The 16,960-nt window shown below is 39.8% G+C and overlaps 1 protein-coding gene across 2 annotated transcripts in view; it reads left to right on the forward strand.

Annotated features, from left to right (window-relative positions):
* Positions 1-16,960, forward strand: part of KCNH1 (potassium voltage-gated channel subfamily H member 1) — a 181,577-nt gene that overhangs the window by 102,683 nt on the left and 61,934 nt on the right. For both annotated transcript variants that reach the window (XR_009114253.1, XM_058020444.1), the window contains exon 10: positions 531-727. Coding sequence is in view for 1 of the 2 variants with exons in the window: in XM_058020444.1 (XP_057876427.1) it covers positions 531-727 (197 nt within the window). In the remaining variant the exon portion in view is untranslated. The remainder of the gene's footprint in view (positions 1-530; positions 728-16,960) is intronic.

The following is a 16,960-nucleotide window of genomic DNA, read 5'->3' on the forward strand; positions in this document are numbered from 1 at the left end:
TTCTTGGTTTGGACTCAGTTTAGCTGCAGACTGTAGCTGCACTGATGTGTGATACAGGATGATTTTATTGACATAACAGTGGGTAAATGTTAGCTAGATAAAGGAAAATCAACAACACAGATGTAAGAAACAGATCCTTTGTGTGACAGTTAAAAGGAGGAAGGGAAAAAACATTTCCTCTTAATTAATTTCTTTGAAAGGGATCAGAAGAAAATATGCACCGAGAATGAAGCACTTTTCTTGATTTTTAGAAAAAGACCTTTATTGATATTTAAAGGAGACTTGTCACATAGAACTCTTTTAAAGTATGATTTATTCTTATGAAGTTTAGTAGGCTGTTGTAATTAAGAAAAAGATAATGGAAAAAAGTTATCAGTTAAATATTTCAAAGTTGGTTTTTTCCCCGACAGTTTTTTTTTCCTGAGTGCAAAAGTAGAAGAAACTTGACTACATGAATGAGATGTCTGTTCTTTTATATTTTTGATGGAAATAGTGCTGTTAATGAAAGCAATGCTGTTGATTTTCTGTAGGCAAAGGAGACGTTTTTGGTGATGTGTTCTGGAAGGAGTCGACTCTCGCCCAGTCCTGTGCTAATGTGAGGGCTTTGACTTACTGTGATCTGCATGTGATTAAAAGGGATGCCTTGCAGAAAGTGCTGGAATTCTACACTGCCTTTTCACACTCCTTCTCCAGAAATCTCATTTTGACCTACAACTTGAGAAAAAGGGTAAGTAGCTGTGATTTTAACATACATCATGTAAATTATCTCACTTTTAAGGACTGTCTGCATGAAAAAAATGGAATGACTTGAGTTCTGGAATTTCTTGCGCACCCTTTTATAAGATGACTTTTCAGAGCTTGCCTGGGATACCCTGCTGGCATATAGAGTCAAAAGGCTCTGAGTATTTATTCCAGTGCTAGCTTCAGAGGGAGCTAGACTGTATGTATGTGAAAGTATTATACATTTCCAGGAGGTAAACCGGTTCCAGCATATATGAAAACTGTCATGCACTTGAGATAAACAGTGTTCACTATGTAATGCAACTTCAGTTTGTAAAGCATCTAAAAATACTTTAGAGGTGTTGCCTGAAATCACAAGGAAAATGACAGGGAAGATATAAAATATAATATATAGAAGAAAAGTCAAGTACAGTAGACATGATGGAAAAGTAATATGAACACGACATTCTATCAAGAGTTGTTTCTTTTATTATAAATCACATTTTGGAATGACTTTGTTTATCTATAATATTTACATTTTCTTATCCTTGATTTTTTGGCTCTTTTCATTCCTTGTTGTGTGCCGTTTCAAGTTATTTTGTCAAATGCAAGTAATCATAATCTAATAGCCCAGTTTAAATCCTCTGTGTAATCTTCAGTGAACAACCTCTGCAGAAATTTATTAAAACTGTAGTGGGTATAATGCAGATGATAGGATTTTATGATGCAAGGTAGAAGACAATAATATTACATTGAAAAGAAATACATTAGAGAACCTGTACTTGCTTTATACGGGTATTTGTGATCAGCTAAAGAAATATGTTTGATAGGAAACTTTTTTGTTCCTAAAAATGATTCTCTATTGTAATTTCCAGGTGCCAAGTGAGTCCTAGATAATTAGACCTGAAAAAAGAGAAATCTTTTAATATTTTAAATCTATTTTATAAGATTACACTTTTCAACTGGACATTTTTAAAGATTTCTTTTAATATATAGAATTGGCATACAGAAAGTAAAGTAGTATGATGGTATTTTTTATCTCCATATGTTATCAGTATAAAAGAGTTCAGCTTTTTAGTGTTGGATGAAAGAAGAATGTGTCATCCACACTTTGGTGAAATAAATCAGAGCTCTGGTAGAAAATTGATGTGATTAAAAACTAAGAAGCAAATTTTTACTTGGGGATTTCCTCCTAAGTAGTTTTTTTCAAGTGAAGGTACACAGCTGCAAGCATATTAAGAGAGATGTCCTGTTAATAAACAGCTCCTTACTCAGTCTTAGTTAATGTAAGAAATAAAATAAATGAAGGAATTTGACATTGCTGTCACCTCAAGAATCAGTATCATTGACTGACATATTTTATAATTAACTCTGTGGCTAATGTGGTAAGATGCTCTCAGAATATATAATTACTTTTTTCTTTCTCAAAAATCTGTAGAAATAGCAAGCTTTGAGGCTTAGAAGGACCAACTTTTTCAAAACTCATAGTAATGCTAGCAGAATTCAATTATTTTTGACCTGATCTGAGCCAAAAGGCCCAGCTTTAGAATCAAATACCTACTCCAGTAGTGCCACTGTCCCTCCATATTTATTAGCATTGCTTTTCCCAGCCCAGGTTACGAAACATTTTTTAACTGTAGCATCAGTAATTCTGTGCTGTCAATTTTCTATACAAAATGTTCCTAATAAAAATGTACATCTTATGATAGCAATTTCCATCCAGTTATTTAAATAATTGGATTTTAATTGAGTTGCAGTCAGCAGAAAAGTGGCATTGATTGATAATGGAAGTGAGAATTTGATGGTTCTAAGTTAACAGACTGTAACACTATTTTATTAAAAGAAGGCTGATTGCAATCAGAATGCAAATGTTAAATAATGTGAATCATATATGCTCTTGGAAATGCGTGGAAGGTACAATACTTTAGCGATCTGAGGTGATGCACTTTAAAAGGCAACTTTTTATAATTTAGAATTTATTCTGGTTTAAATATCTGTGATTTGGTTTTTTATAGAAATAGCTCCCCAGCCTGTTGCTTCTAACACTTCTCTGGTCTATTTCTGCAAATGGAATTTTGTAGAATTAAGATGAACTGGTACCTTCTGTTGGTTACATTTGTGATGTATTGCATATCCTTTAGAGTATAAATACCAGAATTACACTTTTCATTTCAATAAACAGTTCCATCTCTGGCTCCAAATGCATTCAATTAGTTGAAACATAGATACTGTATATTCCTCCCAAATATATTAATACAGATTCCAAATACATGAAAAAGCAGCTTTGGGGATTTTTTATTTTTCCAGAAAGATCTTATATTTCTAGTCTCAGTTACTCCTGTGAGGTGTCCCCATCTTCAGGGCACATATGCCTGTAGCTGGTTGTGATACTGAGTGCCACTATGCAGGGCTGGGTGATTTTTTTTGTAGCCTGGTTTCACTCAGCTTTATCCCCGGCCGGGGTCTTTGTACAAATCACCAACGGGATGGGACTGCCAGGAACGTGCCTTGAGCTGTTTGATTTTCCAGCATCAGTCTCATTACAGGGTTATGACAATGGGAAGGTGCCAGCAGCTCACATCACAGGCAGCAGACCAAGAACTTAATGTTACAACTTGCTTTATAAGTTTTTTGACCAATCACACAAAGCAAAAGCATATTGACAGTAGTTCTATCCAACCACTATAAGCTCACGTACCTTTGGTTAAAACAATGCCTGCTTACTTCGAATACAATACCTACTTGTAAGCCTTAAGATACAATGCACAGAGCTCCATTATTAAGTTTAGAGCTTCCTAACATCTTGCTAGATAACTTTTCTGTAGCTTAGGGAGTTATTCTAGACAAGTGTTAATATACAGACCATTGTTGTATTTGTCCTTACTTTTCTACTTCTTACATAATTTTTCTGCTGACCTATCTCATGGCTGCTGCTTAGCTCTAATCACAGTTCTACTGTCTCTGAGACCTGCCTTTTGTAGATTTCCCAAGACCCTCTGATTTTATGGATTCCCACAATTCCCCCTCTCAGTTCACCTAAAAAGAAACCTTCGTAACTGTTTCATTTATTGCTACTTTGCATTTTGTATCTTTATTATCGTATATCTGCTTATTACTTACTTAAAGCATCTTTTTGCTCGCACTAAGCATTGCTATATCACAACACAGCAATTTTAATGCTGTGGAAGTCCAGTTCGTTCAAAGGGCATAAATTATGTCTAATAACAATAACAAGTCATTGTTCAAAAAAGTCTCGTTGATTCCAAGGCCTTAATTCAAAACCTTCCTCCATGTCTACACCTTCATCCACCTTCTCTGTGAGATTTTGAGAGCTCTCTATGAATCCATTTTCTACCTCTCCCTCCTGTGTGATAAAAACTGTGATAGTGTTGTCCATCATTTGTCACACACACCGAAGTATGCACAGTATTACTACTAATATAACTACCAAAACACCCAACACGTATGGACCTATCTTACAAAGTTCCCGTAGCCAAGGTGCAAAGCTCCATTCTTGGAACAAGTCATCTAACCAGGATCCACCATCTTCTTTAATTGGAGCTGTCAAATCTTTCAGCTTTTGTATGCTTTTGTGGATGGATTCAGAATGATCAGACAGGTTCATACAACACAATCCTTCAAATTCCTCACAACCATGTCCATGTGCCAGTAAAAAAAAATCAATTGCTGCTCTGTTTTGAAGGGTAGCCTGTGTAACACTATTAACATCTGTCAACATATCACTGATTGCAGTGGATATGGCATTGGCTTGTTTACGAACATCCAATCCGATCTAATTGTTTCAATACCATTGCTGAAGCCAGTTGGGGTAAAAACAAACCTGCTAAAACTCTTTTCCCAGCATTTCTGCTGATGGCTGTGACAGAAATAAGCAAACATGCAGGTACATTGGAAGGCACCCAGACTGCTCAGTTGGTCTTGACCTTAGCTGAACCTAGAGCTGGATTTAGGCAAAGTAAAAGGCAACACACCTTGTGCTGTTCTTCATGCTTGTCTTGAATGTGGTTTGAGCTGGGCTGGGAGGGCAGGACACCTCTGGTCTGTGTATCCCCTCTATGCCTTCCATAGAACAGGCCTGCAGGTGTAAAAGGTTACTGCCTGTGATACTTAAAGACTTTGTGGCCAAGGGAGAAGTTTCCAGTGCTCTGTGCCTGGCATGTCATTATTGTCCCTGTCTGTGCTGTGAAAGCAGTTTCCTTTCACTCACTTTCTCAGCAAATGCCAGTGAAATATCCTCTTTTCTGAAAGCTTGCTGTCAGGTGACTTCTGAGCAGTTTCCTCAAGTGACTAAAATCCCTCCTGAAGCTATTAGTTGTCTAGTTACCTCAGAGTGGAGCTCAGACTTAGAAAACTTTTTATTTTTCCTAAAGGAAAGGAGAAAGCAGACCTTTAATTAACTCCTTCTGCTGCCAGTCACTGAAATGTTCATCTAAGTGGGAACAGGGGGATAATCATCTGCTGCATCTCTCTTTCCACCCTCCTAAGAAACTGAAACTGCAGTCTGTTCTGTGTCTGCAGGTGCTGTGTGTTGGACTTGAAGACTTAGCAGCTGAAAGGAAACTGAGAGAGGTTTTTCAGAGCAATACTTGCTGTAATAATGTTCTGAAATTAAAGCAGCAGGTTAACTTGGTGTTTCTCTCTGTTTTTGGAATCTTTGAGGGGAACCAGAGTGTAGACACTGGGGGTATTGTGGGATAGTCAAGTGACAAACTCACCCTCATGAAAGGTATGCTGGACAAAGGAAATGCTGCAAGCTGGGAGGGCAGCAGGATTCACAGGCTGGATGGAAGAGATCTGGTTGTTCCCACCAAATATTTAAACACTTCTGGGTTTCCAAACTGGATGTCATAGCTCCAGGTTGGTAGAGCTATAAGAAGATAAAAGCTTCCTCCATAGCTACCTGTCTTTGGCTTGTGGTGGGGTGCAAGTTTTCCTCCATAGCTACCAAGTCTTTGGCTTGTGGTGGGATGCAAGTTTGCTGTCTTTAAGAATGGGAAAGGCCTTTGGCAAATGTTCTGGCTTTGGCAGTTGCTTCTTTCCATATGCACGAGCTTTGTGACCAATATTAACTTCCACTGGGTTGTACCACCCTGCATTTGTTCATTTCATTCTGCTGCAGCCATAAATGATGTTATAGCTCAAATGTCTGCTCACACTACATAAAAGGGAGAATTCTAATACATAATTTATTAAGCTGAGATTTCTCTAGTAAGCCATTTTAGCCTGGATAGAGATTAACTGACTAATTCTGAATACTTTGGAGTGTCATGATAGAAAGCGCAAGTAGCTTTCCCAGAAGCTGAAATTTGTGTCCTAATATAAAAGAAGGAGGGCGGTAGGATCTAGGTACGTTACTGGGATTTTGTTGGAGTGAAAGTGGCAAAGAATATTCTGCATTTTTACAAATCAAGCATGATTTAGTGAGTTAGAGCCAAAGCTCCTAGTCTGAACGTGCTTGAGAGAGCAGTGATTGCAACAGAATAGTCTCTCTCCTTGGCAGTGTAACAGTACTTGCTTTTGTACATTTAGAGGTGTGTGTATTCTATGGTATTCCAACTGTGCCAGTGGACAGGACTCCCAGCATCTCTTTCAAAAAGCAATTTTGAAATGTAATTGTGCTTTCCTCTTCAGCATTAGCTTAATCTTTCTTCTTTTGATAGTGTAAGCTCTAACTAGAGAGAGAACCTCTCTCAAATCCTACATTTCAGCTAGGAGTGCCTCAAACCCTGATTTTAAATCTCAGTGGGTATTGGAAGCAGTTTGTTTTCAAAGGGGCAGTCCATGGCCTTATATTCTGCCTTTTCACATGACAAAAAAGATATTAAAAGATTTTAAAATTCTTTTTCATGATGGAGGTTCAAAATGGTATCCCAGAATTTTTTCTGGTACACAAAAGCCAGAATTGCTGGAAGGTTTCAACAAAGCTTTCTTACACTGAGAAGAGAAAGGTTTTAATTTTAGAATCTTGTCCCATTTGATGATGGATTTCATAATGGTCAAACTGACAGCCTGCTTCTTTCTCCTGTGTTTGTACTCACCAAAACAATCCCACAAATCCTGTGGGAAGAGGATTTTGATGTTTGACTGGCGTGCATCTTACAGCACTGAAAACTGAGGACGTTGGACATGACTGAGATGTCTGGAAGGGCCTGTGGCTTGTGAATTATGCCAAATTCCCAAGGAGGCAAAGTTGTCAATTTCCAAAAAAACTGTCCAAATGTAAATTAACAGTTAAGCACCGTGTTCTTTCCCATGCTGCTTTTTAAAAGCTGTTCAGGGAGTTGGATACTCTTGTATACACAGTTTCTTTATGTCAGTGTAAACAAAATGTATTTTATTCTGGTTCATCATTATTAGATTCCATAATGCATTTCTGCATCTTTTCTCTGGCCTTGGACATCTTAACTCCTATCTCTGACAGAGAACTGTCTTGCTGGCCCTCAGATTTTTGGTCAAATAGACTTTACACTCTGTACTGAAAATGCTCTGAGGCACTGTGTGTGTCATAAAGTTTGTACATCTTCTGTGGATGATTTTAGTGCTATGTCTGTCAATGAATTGAAGCCTTATGCTCTCAGCAGGACCTCGGATTTCTTCCTCCTCTGTAGTTTGTTGGACCCCTTCAGGTAAAGCATTACCACCCACCCTTAGAGAGGATTTGATGAGCTGCAAGCTTTTAACATTCATACACCTACAGTGATTGTTGATGCATGTGATTGTGTTCAAGCCAAAGTAACTCCATTATCTTTTTTCCAAAAGTTCCAAAATTGTAAACTTGTTTCTGTTCTATTTAATGCTTATGGCCTGGAGCCCTAGGGAGAGGAAGATCTGGCTACAGACAAATAGTTTACATAGTGAGGATGTGTGTGTACAGTAGAAATCATAATTGACTAGGAAGTATAAAACACTGTGGTGGGTTGACCTTGGCTGGTTACCACCAAGGCTGGTTGCCACTTGACTGGTTACCAGGTGCCCACCAAGCCTCTCTATCACTTCCCCCTTCTCAACAGAACAGGGAGAGGAAAATAAGATGAAAAGTTGATGAGTTGAGAGATAAGGACAAGGAGATGACTTACCAATTGCCATCAAGGGCAAAACAAATAATTTCATTTATTACAAGTTAATCAGAGTGGGATAATGCCAGATAAGAAAAAAATCTAAAAAACGCTTTCTGCCCATTCCTTCCCTTCTTCCCAGGCACAAATTCACCCCCAAGTCTTCTGTCTCCTTCCCCTGAGCAGTACAGGGAGGTGGGGAATGGGGGCTGTGGTCAGTTCATAATGCTTGTTCTCTGCCATTCCTTTCTCTTCACACTCACCCTGCTCCAGCATGAGGTCCCTCTCATGGGAGACAGTCCCTCACAAACTTGTCCAATGTATGTCCCTTCCCACAGGCAGCAGTTCTTCAGGAACTTCCCAGTGCAGGTCCCTTCCAGGGGGAGCAGTCCTTCAGGAGCTGCTCCAGCATGCATCCCTTGGGGAGCCACAGGTCCTGCCCAGAGGACCTGCTCCTTCAAGGCCCCCTCAGTGCCTGCAGGTGGATGTCTGCTCCACCATGGGCTTCCATGAGCCAGAGGGGATAACCTGCAGTTCCACAGTCTCCACCATGGTCATCACCATGGGTCGCAGGAAAATCTCTGCTCCAGCCCCTGGAGTGCCTCCTCCTCCTCCCCCTCCTTCTTCTCTGACCGTGGTGTCTGCAGAATTTCTTTCACATGTTCTCACTTCTCTCTCTCAGCTGCTGTGGTGCAGCAGTGCTTTTTTACTGTTTCCTAAATGTGTTACCACAGAGGTGCTGCTGCCATTGCTGATGGGCTCAGCCAGGTCAGCCTTGGAGCAAACCACAACTTGCTGGGTCCTACACAGGGACAGGTCCTGGTGCCTTCTCACTGAAGCCACCTCTGCAGCCTGTCTGCCATCAAACCCTCACCACACAGACCCAAACCACACAACAAAGCTGTTCTGTTACTCACTGCATGCTATGTTGTCATGCAAATTTTAGCTTAGATAAAGCTCTGCGGGTAAGTAGCAAAATGCTTCTTCGGAATGCTCTTAAATGACTAATCCCTTCTAAACTGATTTAATGAATTCATCACATGTTTGAGATGCCTTCTGCTACTATGAATAATGAGTAATTTTCATACATTTAGGTGCTGTAGTATAATGTCTGCACAGTTGTTACAAAGAAGTAACTTAGTATGCCATGCAGAGCAAGCTGTGTATTTCTTCATAGAAATATTGAGGTGTTGAAGTTCTGATAGGCCATTCACTAGCAAATCCCATTAAAAGCAATGCAGTCGTCAATAGATATTATTAATCATCAATAAAATTGATGGAAGAGCTGGTATGGGTGAAATTCAACTTCCAAATCACCTTAAAATGGAAGAATATGATTCTTTTATGAAGCTGGTGCTAAAACCATAACTGCCTTGACTTATCTTCAGTTAAGAGAATATTTCCTGTTCTGTGCTATTGTAGATTTATAGGTTTTCCCATGCTAGTCACTAAATTCTTAACTATCATTTGCACTCTGATCACTGAATTAGGAATTAAATTTGTGCTGACTAAATTTGTAAGCCCAGAATTCTGACTATTTGACAATGTGTTTTCTAACAGAAAAACACATGGAAACATAAAAACATGGAAAACTATGTCAATGTTAAGTCAATAAAGACATTCCAATTCTATGTCAGTACTTGGAAGGAAAATGCAGTAAACAGAAGGAGTTCTGGTCAGCCAGAAATTGGAGTTAAGCACTTCATTCATCAATCCAGAAACTGAATTGATGCTTGGTTTGTTTTTATCACATTTTGAGGAGACCTGCTTGAATTGTCTTTGAAATGTTTTTTTATCAGTGACCCATAAAATACTCAGTCTTAAATATAAAATAAAAAATTCTGACTTTTTTAAAATCTGTCGAGTGTCCTTAAAGTTTTTCTATAAATGAGAAAGCTGTTTTGAGTAGATGAAAAATGCCCTTAACTAGATTGATAGTGAATTAAAATAAAATTTGTTTTCATACTGTTTTAATCCTTAAAAAAGACACATTTGGCTTTTGTGAAGCTATTTTCAGATGAGTAATAGAAAGTTGACGTTAAAAAAAGGTTTTGTCTCATTTAAACATGAGACACACACCCACACCAACTTGTTTATCCCAACAGAAGAAAATGCATTACTTTGATTTTTACCCTCCTCCACCCACATAGACTAAAGCATAGAAATAATTTTAATACAGAGAAAAGTTATTCAGAGTGAATGAGGATTCCCCAGAATAGCTCCCCCAAGCCTTTTTAAAATAGAAAATGCATTTCCTAGGAACTGAGGAAGTTCTAAATGTTGGCCCACCACCAGGGACAGAAGACAATAATCCAAAAGAGTGTAGCTGCTCTTACACAGTCTGGGAATCTAGTCTTCCTTGTGAAAAGAGTGAAAGGAAGGATTAATCCCAATTTCAAACTCATACTTTTCCTTACTAATGTGTTGATTTAGAGAAGTAGAAGTGCAATATGTGGAGTGTGTCTGCATGGTGTGTTCAGTATGCGCGTGCGCTCCACCACCTGCTCACAGTCAAGTGGAATGGGGTCTTTTAGTCCAACCCTCCACCAAGCTTGCTAAGAAGGGACTTTCCAGGGGAATTCAAGGAATTCCTACCCTTTGTCCAAAGCAATCATCTGCTTACCGTGACTGAATGGTGAGAGTTTGAAAATTTTTCTGTCTTTCCAATTTAAAAAACAAGGTACAAGGTTTTTTTGGTGCCTGCCATCTCTATCTGTGCATAAGAGTGTGTGTGTGCGTATATATATATATATATGTATATATATATGTTTGTGCAGTGACTGACTTACTGCTGAAGCTCCCAAGTAAGTCCAATGTCACACACTCTTTCTAATATATTCATGTTGCTACCCAGGCTCTTTTGCATGTGTGTGCCACATTCTATCATGTATTATAATTGCACTAATTATGTTAATGTCATGGTAACCTCTGTGGCCTAGTGGGTTTATGTTTTGGTATAACCTGGTGCTTCACTGTGAAGCACTACTGACCAAGCAAATGACAGAACAGTGACTTGATACCTTCCATTTTTTCTAAAAATGATTTTTTCTGGTCTGGGAAGCAGCTGGGTCCAGGACAAAACTTATTAAAAGGAAATGATTTCCTGGCATAACAGCTTTGACCTTCTGGTCTCCTCTAGGGTCACTAAGGGCTGAACTCATATGACTGCAGATCCAAACACAACCTGTTCAAGGTACTCCATGAAGGAGAGAAAATGCAGATAACTGTGCAACATGAAAGCTGAGTTACATTGGCCAACCTACATATTTGAGCAATCAAACTCTATGATCTAAGTGATCCAATTGATCCTTTTTGGCACTGCAATGAAAGCTGAAATAACTGCTCCCTATGGGACAACAAACAAACAAAAAAAAAAGGAAAGCAGAAGAAACTAAGCTCTGGAGGTTGCAGCTAGGTTGTATAGAGACTTTGTGATCCTTGCTCCAGACCAAAGGCTTCTTCCAGCTCCTCTTTTCTGGCTGAAATGTTCTTTCCTGTTTTCTTGCTGAAATGTTGAGACTTTTTATCATAAATATGAGCTTTTGGTCAGCGAGACAAAGGAGGTCCTTCTCTTCTCTGTGTGCCTCAGCCAGGTCTCCACAGTTCCTCTGAGGGCTCTATTTGCTATGCCACATGATGGGCATAGAAGAAGTAGTTCACCTTAAATGCAACAAAAAAAAAAAAATCCTGTTAAGATTTTGTGTGAACCAAAGCAGTTTCCCAGTTTGACTGCAAACACTGAGAGGTCAAACTAACCTATGTGGGTAGACAGCTGATGTTTTTCCTGTCTCCATCCTTGAGAATCAGCCTTTGAGCTGCCTCTGGATGAGCATCTTGCTGGGGGAGAGCAGCCAGGAGCGTGCCACACTGCTCAGCCTCAGGCCTGCTGCCAGAAGTCACGCAGGTACCTGGGTGTCTGATGTCAGCCTGCTCTACAGGCTGCTGCCATTCCAGGCTTTGGAGTGTTTGATTCTGCTTCTGAAGTGGAGTAACAACCAGGCGTGGCCTTGTGAGAGTTTCTGAGTTTGAAATCCAGCACGCTTTGCCATCATGGGAATGAACCAATTGCAAACAAAACTGGATAGGGCACCTTGCCAGTCATCTGCTGGAACTGTGGCTACCAACTGTTCCTTCAGCTAAAGTCAAGTGTTAAGGAGTGTGTTGGGCTGTGCCTCAGTGTAAGAACTTAGAGAAATATATTGAGAGTAGGATCACAAATCATCCCCTCTTATTTGGTGTTAATTTTGCAGCCAGCAACCGGGTTTTTGTTCAAATTGTGTATGATTCCTTCCTCAAAAGGAAGTGCACTTTGTTATGTGCTATGTCAAACATCTGTTTTAATTCAGATTTTCAAACAGAAATTGGACACTGATGTAGAATGTAAAATCCCTATACAAGTGAATGAACTAAGCTTTTTTTGAGTATTTTTTTCGAAATTAGCAGACTGCAGAAGAATCTTAGCTCCACTTGAAAATACTAGTATTCTCCCTCTTATAGTGGCTTTTTTTGTTGTTCCAATTAATTTTCTCTTTTGCTTTTTACATTAAAAAATGGGGTGTGAACTTCAGCATCTTGTGTGTTTATATATGTGTATATATAGAAATATAAGGACGCACACACATTTTATATATATATATATATATATATATATATATATATATATATATATATATATATATATACACACACACACACACAGTGGTAAGCTACTCTGAGTGTATACTCAGTGTGCCAATATGCTGTCCTTATAGGACTTGGAATGGGAATTTCACTATCCACAAGCAGCCATGCAGCTGGACGTGAAGGGTTCGGTTGAAACCCTATGTGTCTCTTTGCACCTGTGAGAATGCATAATGTTTTCACCAGGTTTTTATCAAGTGATAAGTTCGTTAAATCCATTTTTAATTAGTACAGTATTATGAATGTGAAAACCCAATACTCAATTAAAGAAGTGTTTGGACTTTAATACCACCATATACCTTTGTATTTCTTTTTGTTGCCATCTCCTGGGGTCTTTTCCAAACACAGAAAGCAAACACTCCACACATGCACTTCTCCAACTCTTTGTGACTTGGCAAACCACATCTACATTTCCCCAGCATTCCCCAACCTGGCTTTACCTTGCAATTCATCTAAACATATTGTTCCTCCATGTTAAAATTTCAGAGGATGTGCTTCCACCATTCTGACATACTTCATGGTTGGTCATTTCTCCCATATGCTCTGTAATAAATATACTACACAACAAATTTTTTCATTATTCATTTACACAGCTGATGCCAGAGAATCCAAGAAAATTTCAGCCACAATAATTTTGTAATACGTCAGATGCTTTACTTTTGTAAGCATTGTCTTTGTGTGAAAATACAGAATTATGTTCCCCTTTTAGAACCTTCTTTTTTACTTTGATTCTTAAAACAACCCACAAAAAACCAAATCCAAACAAAATAGTGTAAAAGGATCTAATATTATACCCAGGTTGACTGTTATAGATACATCTGTGTCTCCCACCTTCAAGGCTGATGCCTGGATTTAGTATAAAATTTAAATGTCATGTAAATTCCAGCATTCTTTGTAGTGCTATAGAAGTGAGCTCGTTGCAGTCATCCTCTAAGTAGGGAGATGTGCAATTTGTTGTTTTTCAAGGTTTTGCTGTTACCTCACAGTAACTGCAAAGATGTTATTTATGGCCAGTTATTATCTTGATTAATGAAAACAAAATTGCTGTTGATTTCCATCACATACTTGATCAGATGGTTGGCTACAGTGGAAATATGAGGATGCTGTAACCTTTGGTCATGCTAAGATGCAAAGCAATAACAGAGGAAGAAAATAATGTTAGCTCTAACAAATGGATATTGGTTTTGCCATTAGAAATTTGGTGTAGTCCAAAAACATTAACCTTTGGTTTTCCTTGCCTGCATTTTTCAAATTGCTTAAGCAGCAAATCTTGTAGGAGTAAAAGTCTGAGTGGCTTACATGTTCTCAGTAATTATCCTATACCCTTTCTGAAAGAGGAGATTCCCATTTAGTCCAATGACAAATTCATGGAGTGAACGGAAGAAGAAATAATGAAAAGCTTTTATTTGGAATGTCATTTGGGATCAGTTATATCCTGTAACATGAAAGCATTATAGTGGTCTTTTTCAGCAACCTTGAAAATGGCCATTTGTGTTTGACAGTCAAAATAGTTCATAAATGACCTTCAGCATTCATACCCAAACCATTCTGTAATGCAGATGCAGCCATGAAGGGAGTCCGGAGAACTTGTGGCTTCTGGTTGGTAGTATATTCCCAAAATTTATAAAATTTGCCTAAATTTGCAATTGCTCTGTCATTTATGTAGCATATTTGTTAGTGATGTGAAGGCATAACTTCAAAAATACTGAGGGGGTGTTTCTTGGTATGCTATCTGAGAATCTCCTTAAATATTGCATATTGCTTGTTTCATCACATTTTCCAATCAGTAAGATTTTCCAAACCCCATCATGCTCTTCAGAGAACTGTTCAGAAAAAACACTTTGTAGAATTATAAGGCCCCTACCAAATTAGCTTTAATAATATTTTCATTTTATTACATGTTGGAATTTGTTTTCTGGACATTTTAAGGTATACAGATGGAGTACTTCATCCAGAGGGCTCTTATGGGGCTATATTTCTTTATTTCCTTTTTTATAAGATACTGAATGATTTATTCTCCTTATGTGAGGGGAAACTGAAATGTAGAGGATTGACTTGCTGTCTTGTACAGTGATCCTCAGTGACAAGGAGGAATGGAACCAGGATTTTGTAGTCATATGCTGTACTCTTTGTAGAAGACCCTTGAAAGTCTGCAGCACGTGGCATAGGATGTGAAATTATGCTTTGTGTAGTGGAAGAGCAGACTGATTTTGTGCTGCAGTCTTGCTAAGGGCCTTGTGTCTGCTTTGAAACAAAACCCAGCCTGTAAGTATTTAATAGTGCATACAAGTGTGCTAAAGAAAGCAGCTGAATGAGCAAAAACAAAGGACAGGGTTGTCAGGAGAGGCCAGAAAAAAGGTGCTTGAAACACAGGCTTGGCCTTCTTCCCCTTGTTGAATGCTGCATGTACCAAGAGAGCCTCTCAGCAGAGAAGCTAGTTAAACAGAGAAAGAGGCAGGAGACAAGTGGAGCATCTGGTGTCTCTCCATGGAGGTGGGTGAAAGAAATCTGGATGAATGGAGCAGCTGATGCTCTGTGATCCACAAAGCTATAGGACAGCAGTTGGTGACTGGGGAGAGAGACAGCTCAGTGTTTCAGTTTTACTACACCAGGTGGACACAATAAAAACAAGAAAGAGCAACCTCAGATTATCTCACCAACTTTTCCCCTATCTGGCCCCCAAAGAAACCCTTCAGACTGCCCCATGTGACAGCCTGTCTGCTGCTCCTTCCTGACAGGAGAAGCTGCAATACAGCAACATCTACACTCTCGTGATCTCCAAGGAATATTATTAAAGCAACCAGCAGAAGAACATGAAGATGTCTGGTGACATTACTGATCCTTTTTCAGCTGTCTGTATCCAAAGTTGCTCTAGTACCCAAGACTTAGAAAGTCTGACACGAGACCATGGTGTTATCCACTGCATTGTGTCTTATGGCTACCATAACACATCCTTAAGCCAGGGCCCAATTGGACTCACAGAACAGTGAGAGGGACCCTTAAACGTCATCTAGTCTGACTGCCCTGCAGGGAGCAGGGACCTCGTCAGCTAGATCAGTTCTCCAGAGTCCCATTCAATTAACCTTGAATGTTTTCAGCAATGGGGCATCTACCACCTCACTGGGCAACCTGGTCCCATGATTTACCAAACTTTGTGGTAAAAAATGCTGCTTCAAAAGCTGTGTGGCATAGGTATGAGGCCCATGTCTCCCACTGGACAGGTTGTGCTGCTGGGCCTCTGCCACAGTGGTCATCTAAAGCAATCTTAATTGGTATTTCCATGTGGTACCCACATAGTGCATGGTTGATCCTGGTCCTCCTGCTCCTCCTGTGTGAGCATGAGTGACAAAGCTGCTTTAAGGACCAGAATAGATATAACACTTGCATCCTGCAGCCCTCGCAGTTTAGAGAAACAGCATGTGATCGAGCTGCTGCTCCGTGGCTGCTGGGTGAGTGCCAACTGTGGGTTGCTGAGGCTCCCCAGACTCACTTAGCAACTGTGGGATTTGAGAGTGGCTTGTCACACCATGCTCACTGCCCACCCCTGCCTGAGCACAATGCCAGGTCATGTTTTCCTTTGAGATTTACTCTGCATGTGGGATTTGCTGTGCTCTGCCCACCAGCAGCTGAGCCCCACACCTTCTGAGCAGCCTTTGAAGGTGACCAGCTGTGTTCCTTCAGACAGGAGGGACATCTCACACTCCATGAACCAAGTAATATTCTGAGTTGTGGGATCACCTTCTCAGGGGACAGGGCTGGAACCAGGAGCCTGAGGAAGCAGAGAGAAGGGTGGTTTTGTTCCACATGAGCAAACAGGTCTGCTGGAGCAAGCAGCTAGAGATCAGTGGTGGTTGGCTTTTCAGGTCCTTGATGAGCCTGGGGAGTCAGGTAAGAAGGGCTGACCTCTCAGAGATCTGGATTTCTCCTGATTTCTTTCTCCATTCCCCTCACCTTGCCTGAAGAGATGCTGCAGGTAGCAGAGCTAGGCAGGATCCCTTCCATAGAACTGCTTTGTGTTGTGGTAGTAGTGTGGACAACCAATCTGTTATCAGACTAGATTGCCTTAGCTGCCAAGGGTGGTGGGGTCTCGGGCAGTAGGTGCCCTCTCAGGGATGCAGTGAAGAGCAGGCACAGCCTGCTGGACACACCAGGCTGGGCAGCAGTCAAGAAGGGAACATTGCTGCTCCAAACTGAGGCCATCTGGTGTGTGCAGATCTTCTGAAAGGGCAGCTTGACAGTGAATATTGGTCATTTTACCTTAGAAGTGTCAAAGCTAGTTGGTCTGGAAGAAAATAAGATTTTTACAAACATTACTATTCTTCTGAGCTATTTAGAGTTTTCTAGCACAAACTGTTCAAAAGAAAAACTCTTGATTTGAAATCTAGCACAGTTCAGTGCAGGGTATTTCATGGTTTATGGAGCTGTGTAGTAAAAAACAAATAGGAGTAGTTCTTGTGTCTGGGAGCCTCCTCAAATGGATCTGA

This window comes from Melospiza georgiana, chromosome 3 (assembly GCF_028018845.1).
Source record: "Melospiza georgiana isolate bMelGeo1 chromosome 3, bMelGeo1.pri, whole genome shotgun sequence".
Lineage (NCBI taxonomy): Eukaryota > Metazoa > Chordata > Aves > Passeriformes > Passerellidae > Melospiza > Melospiza georgiana.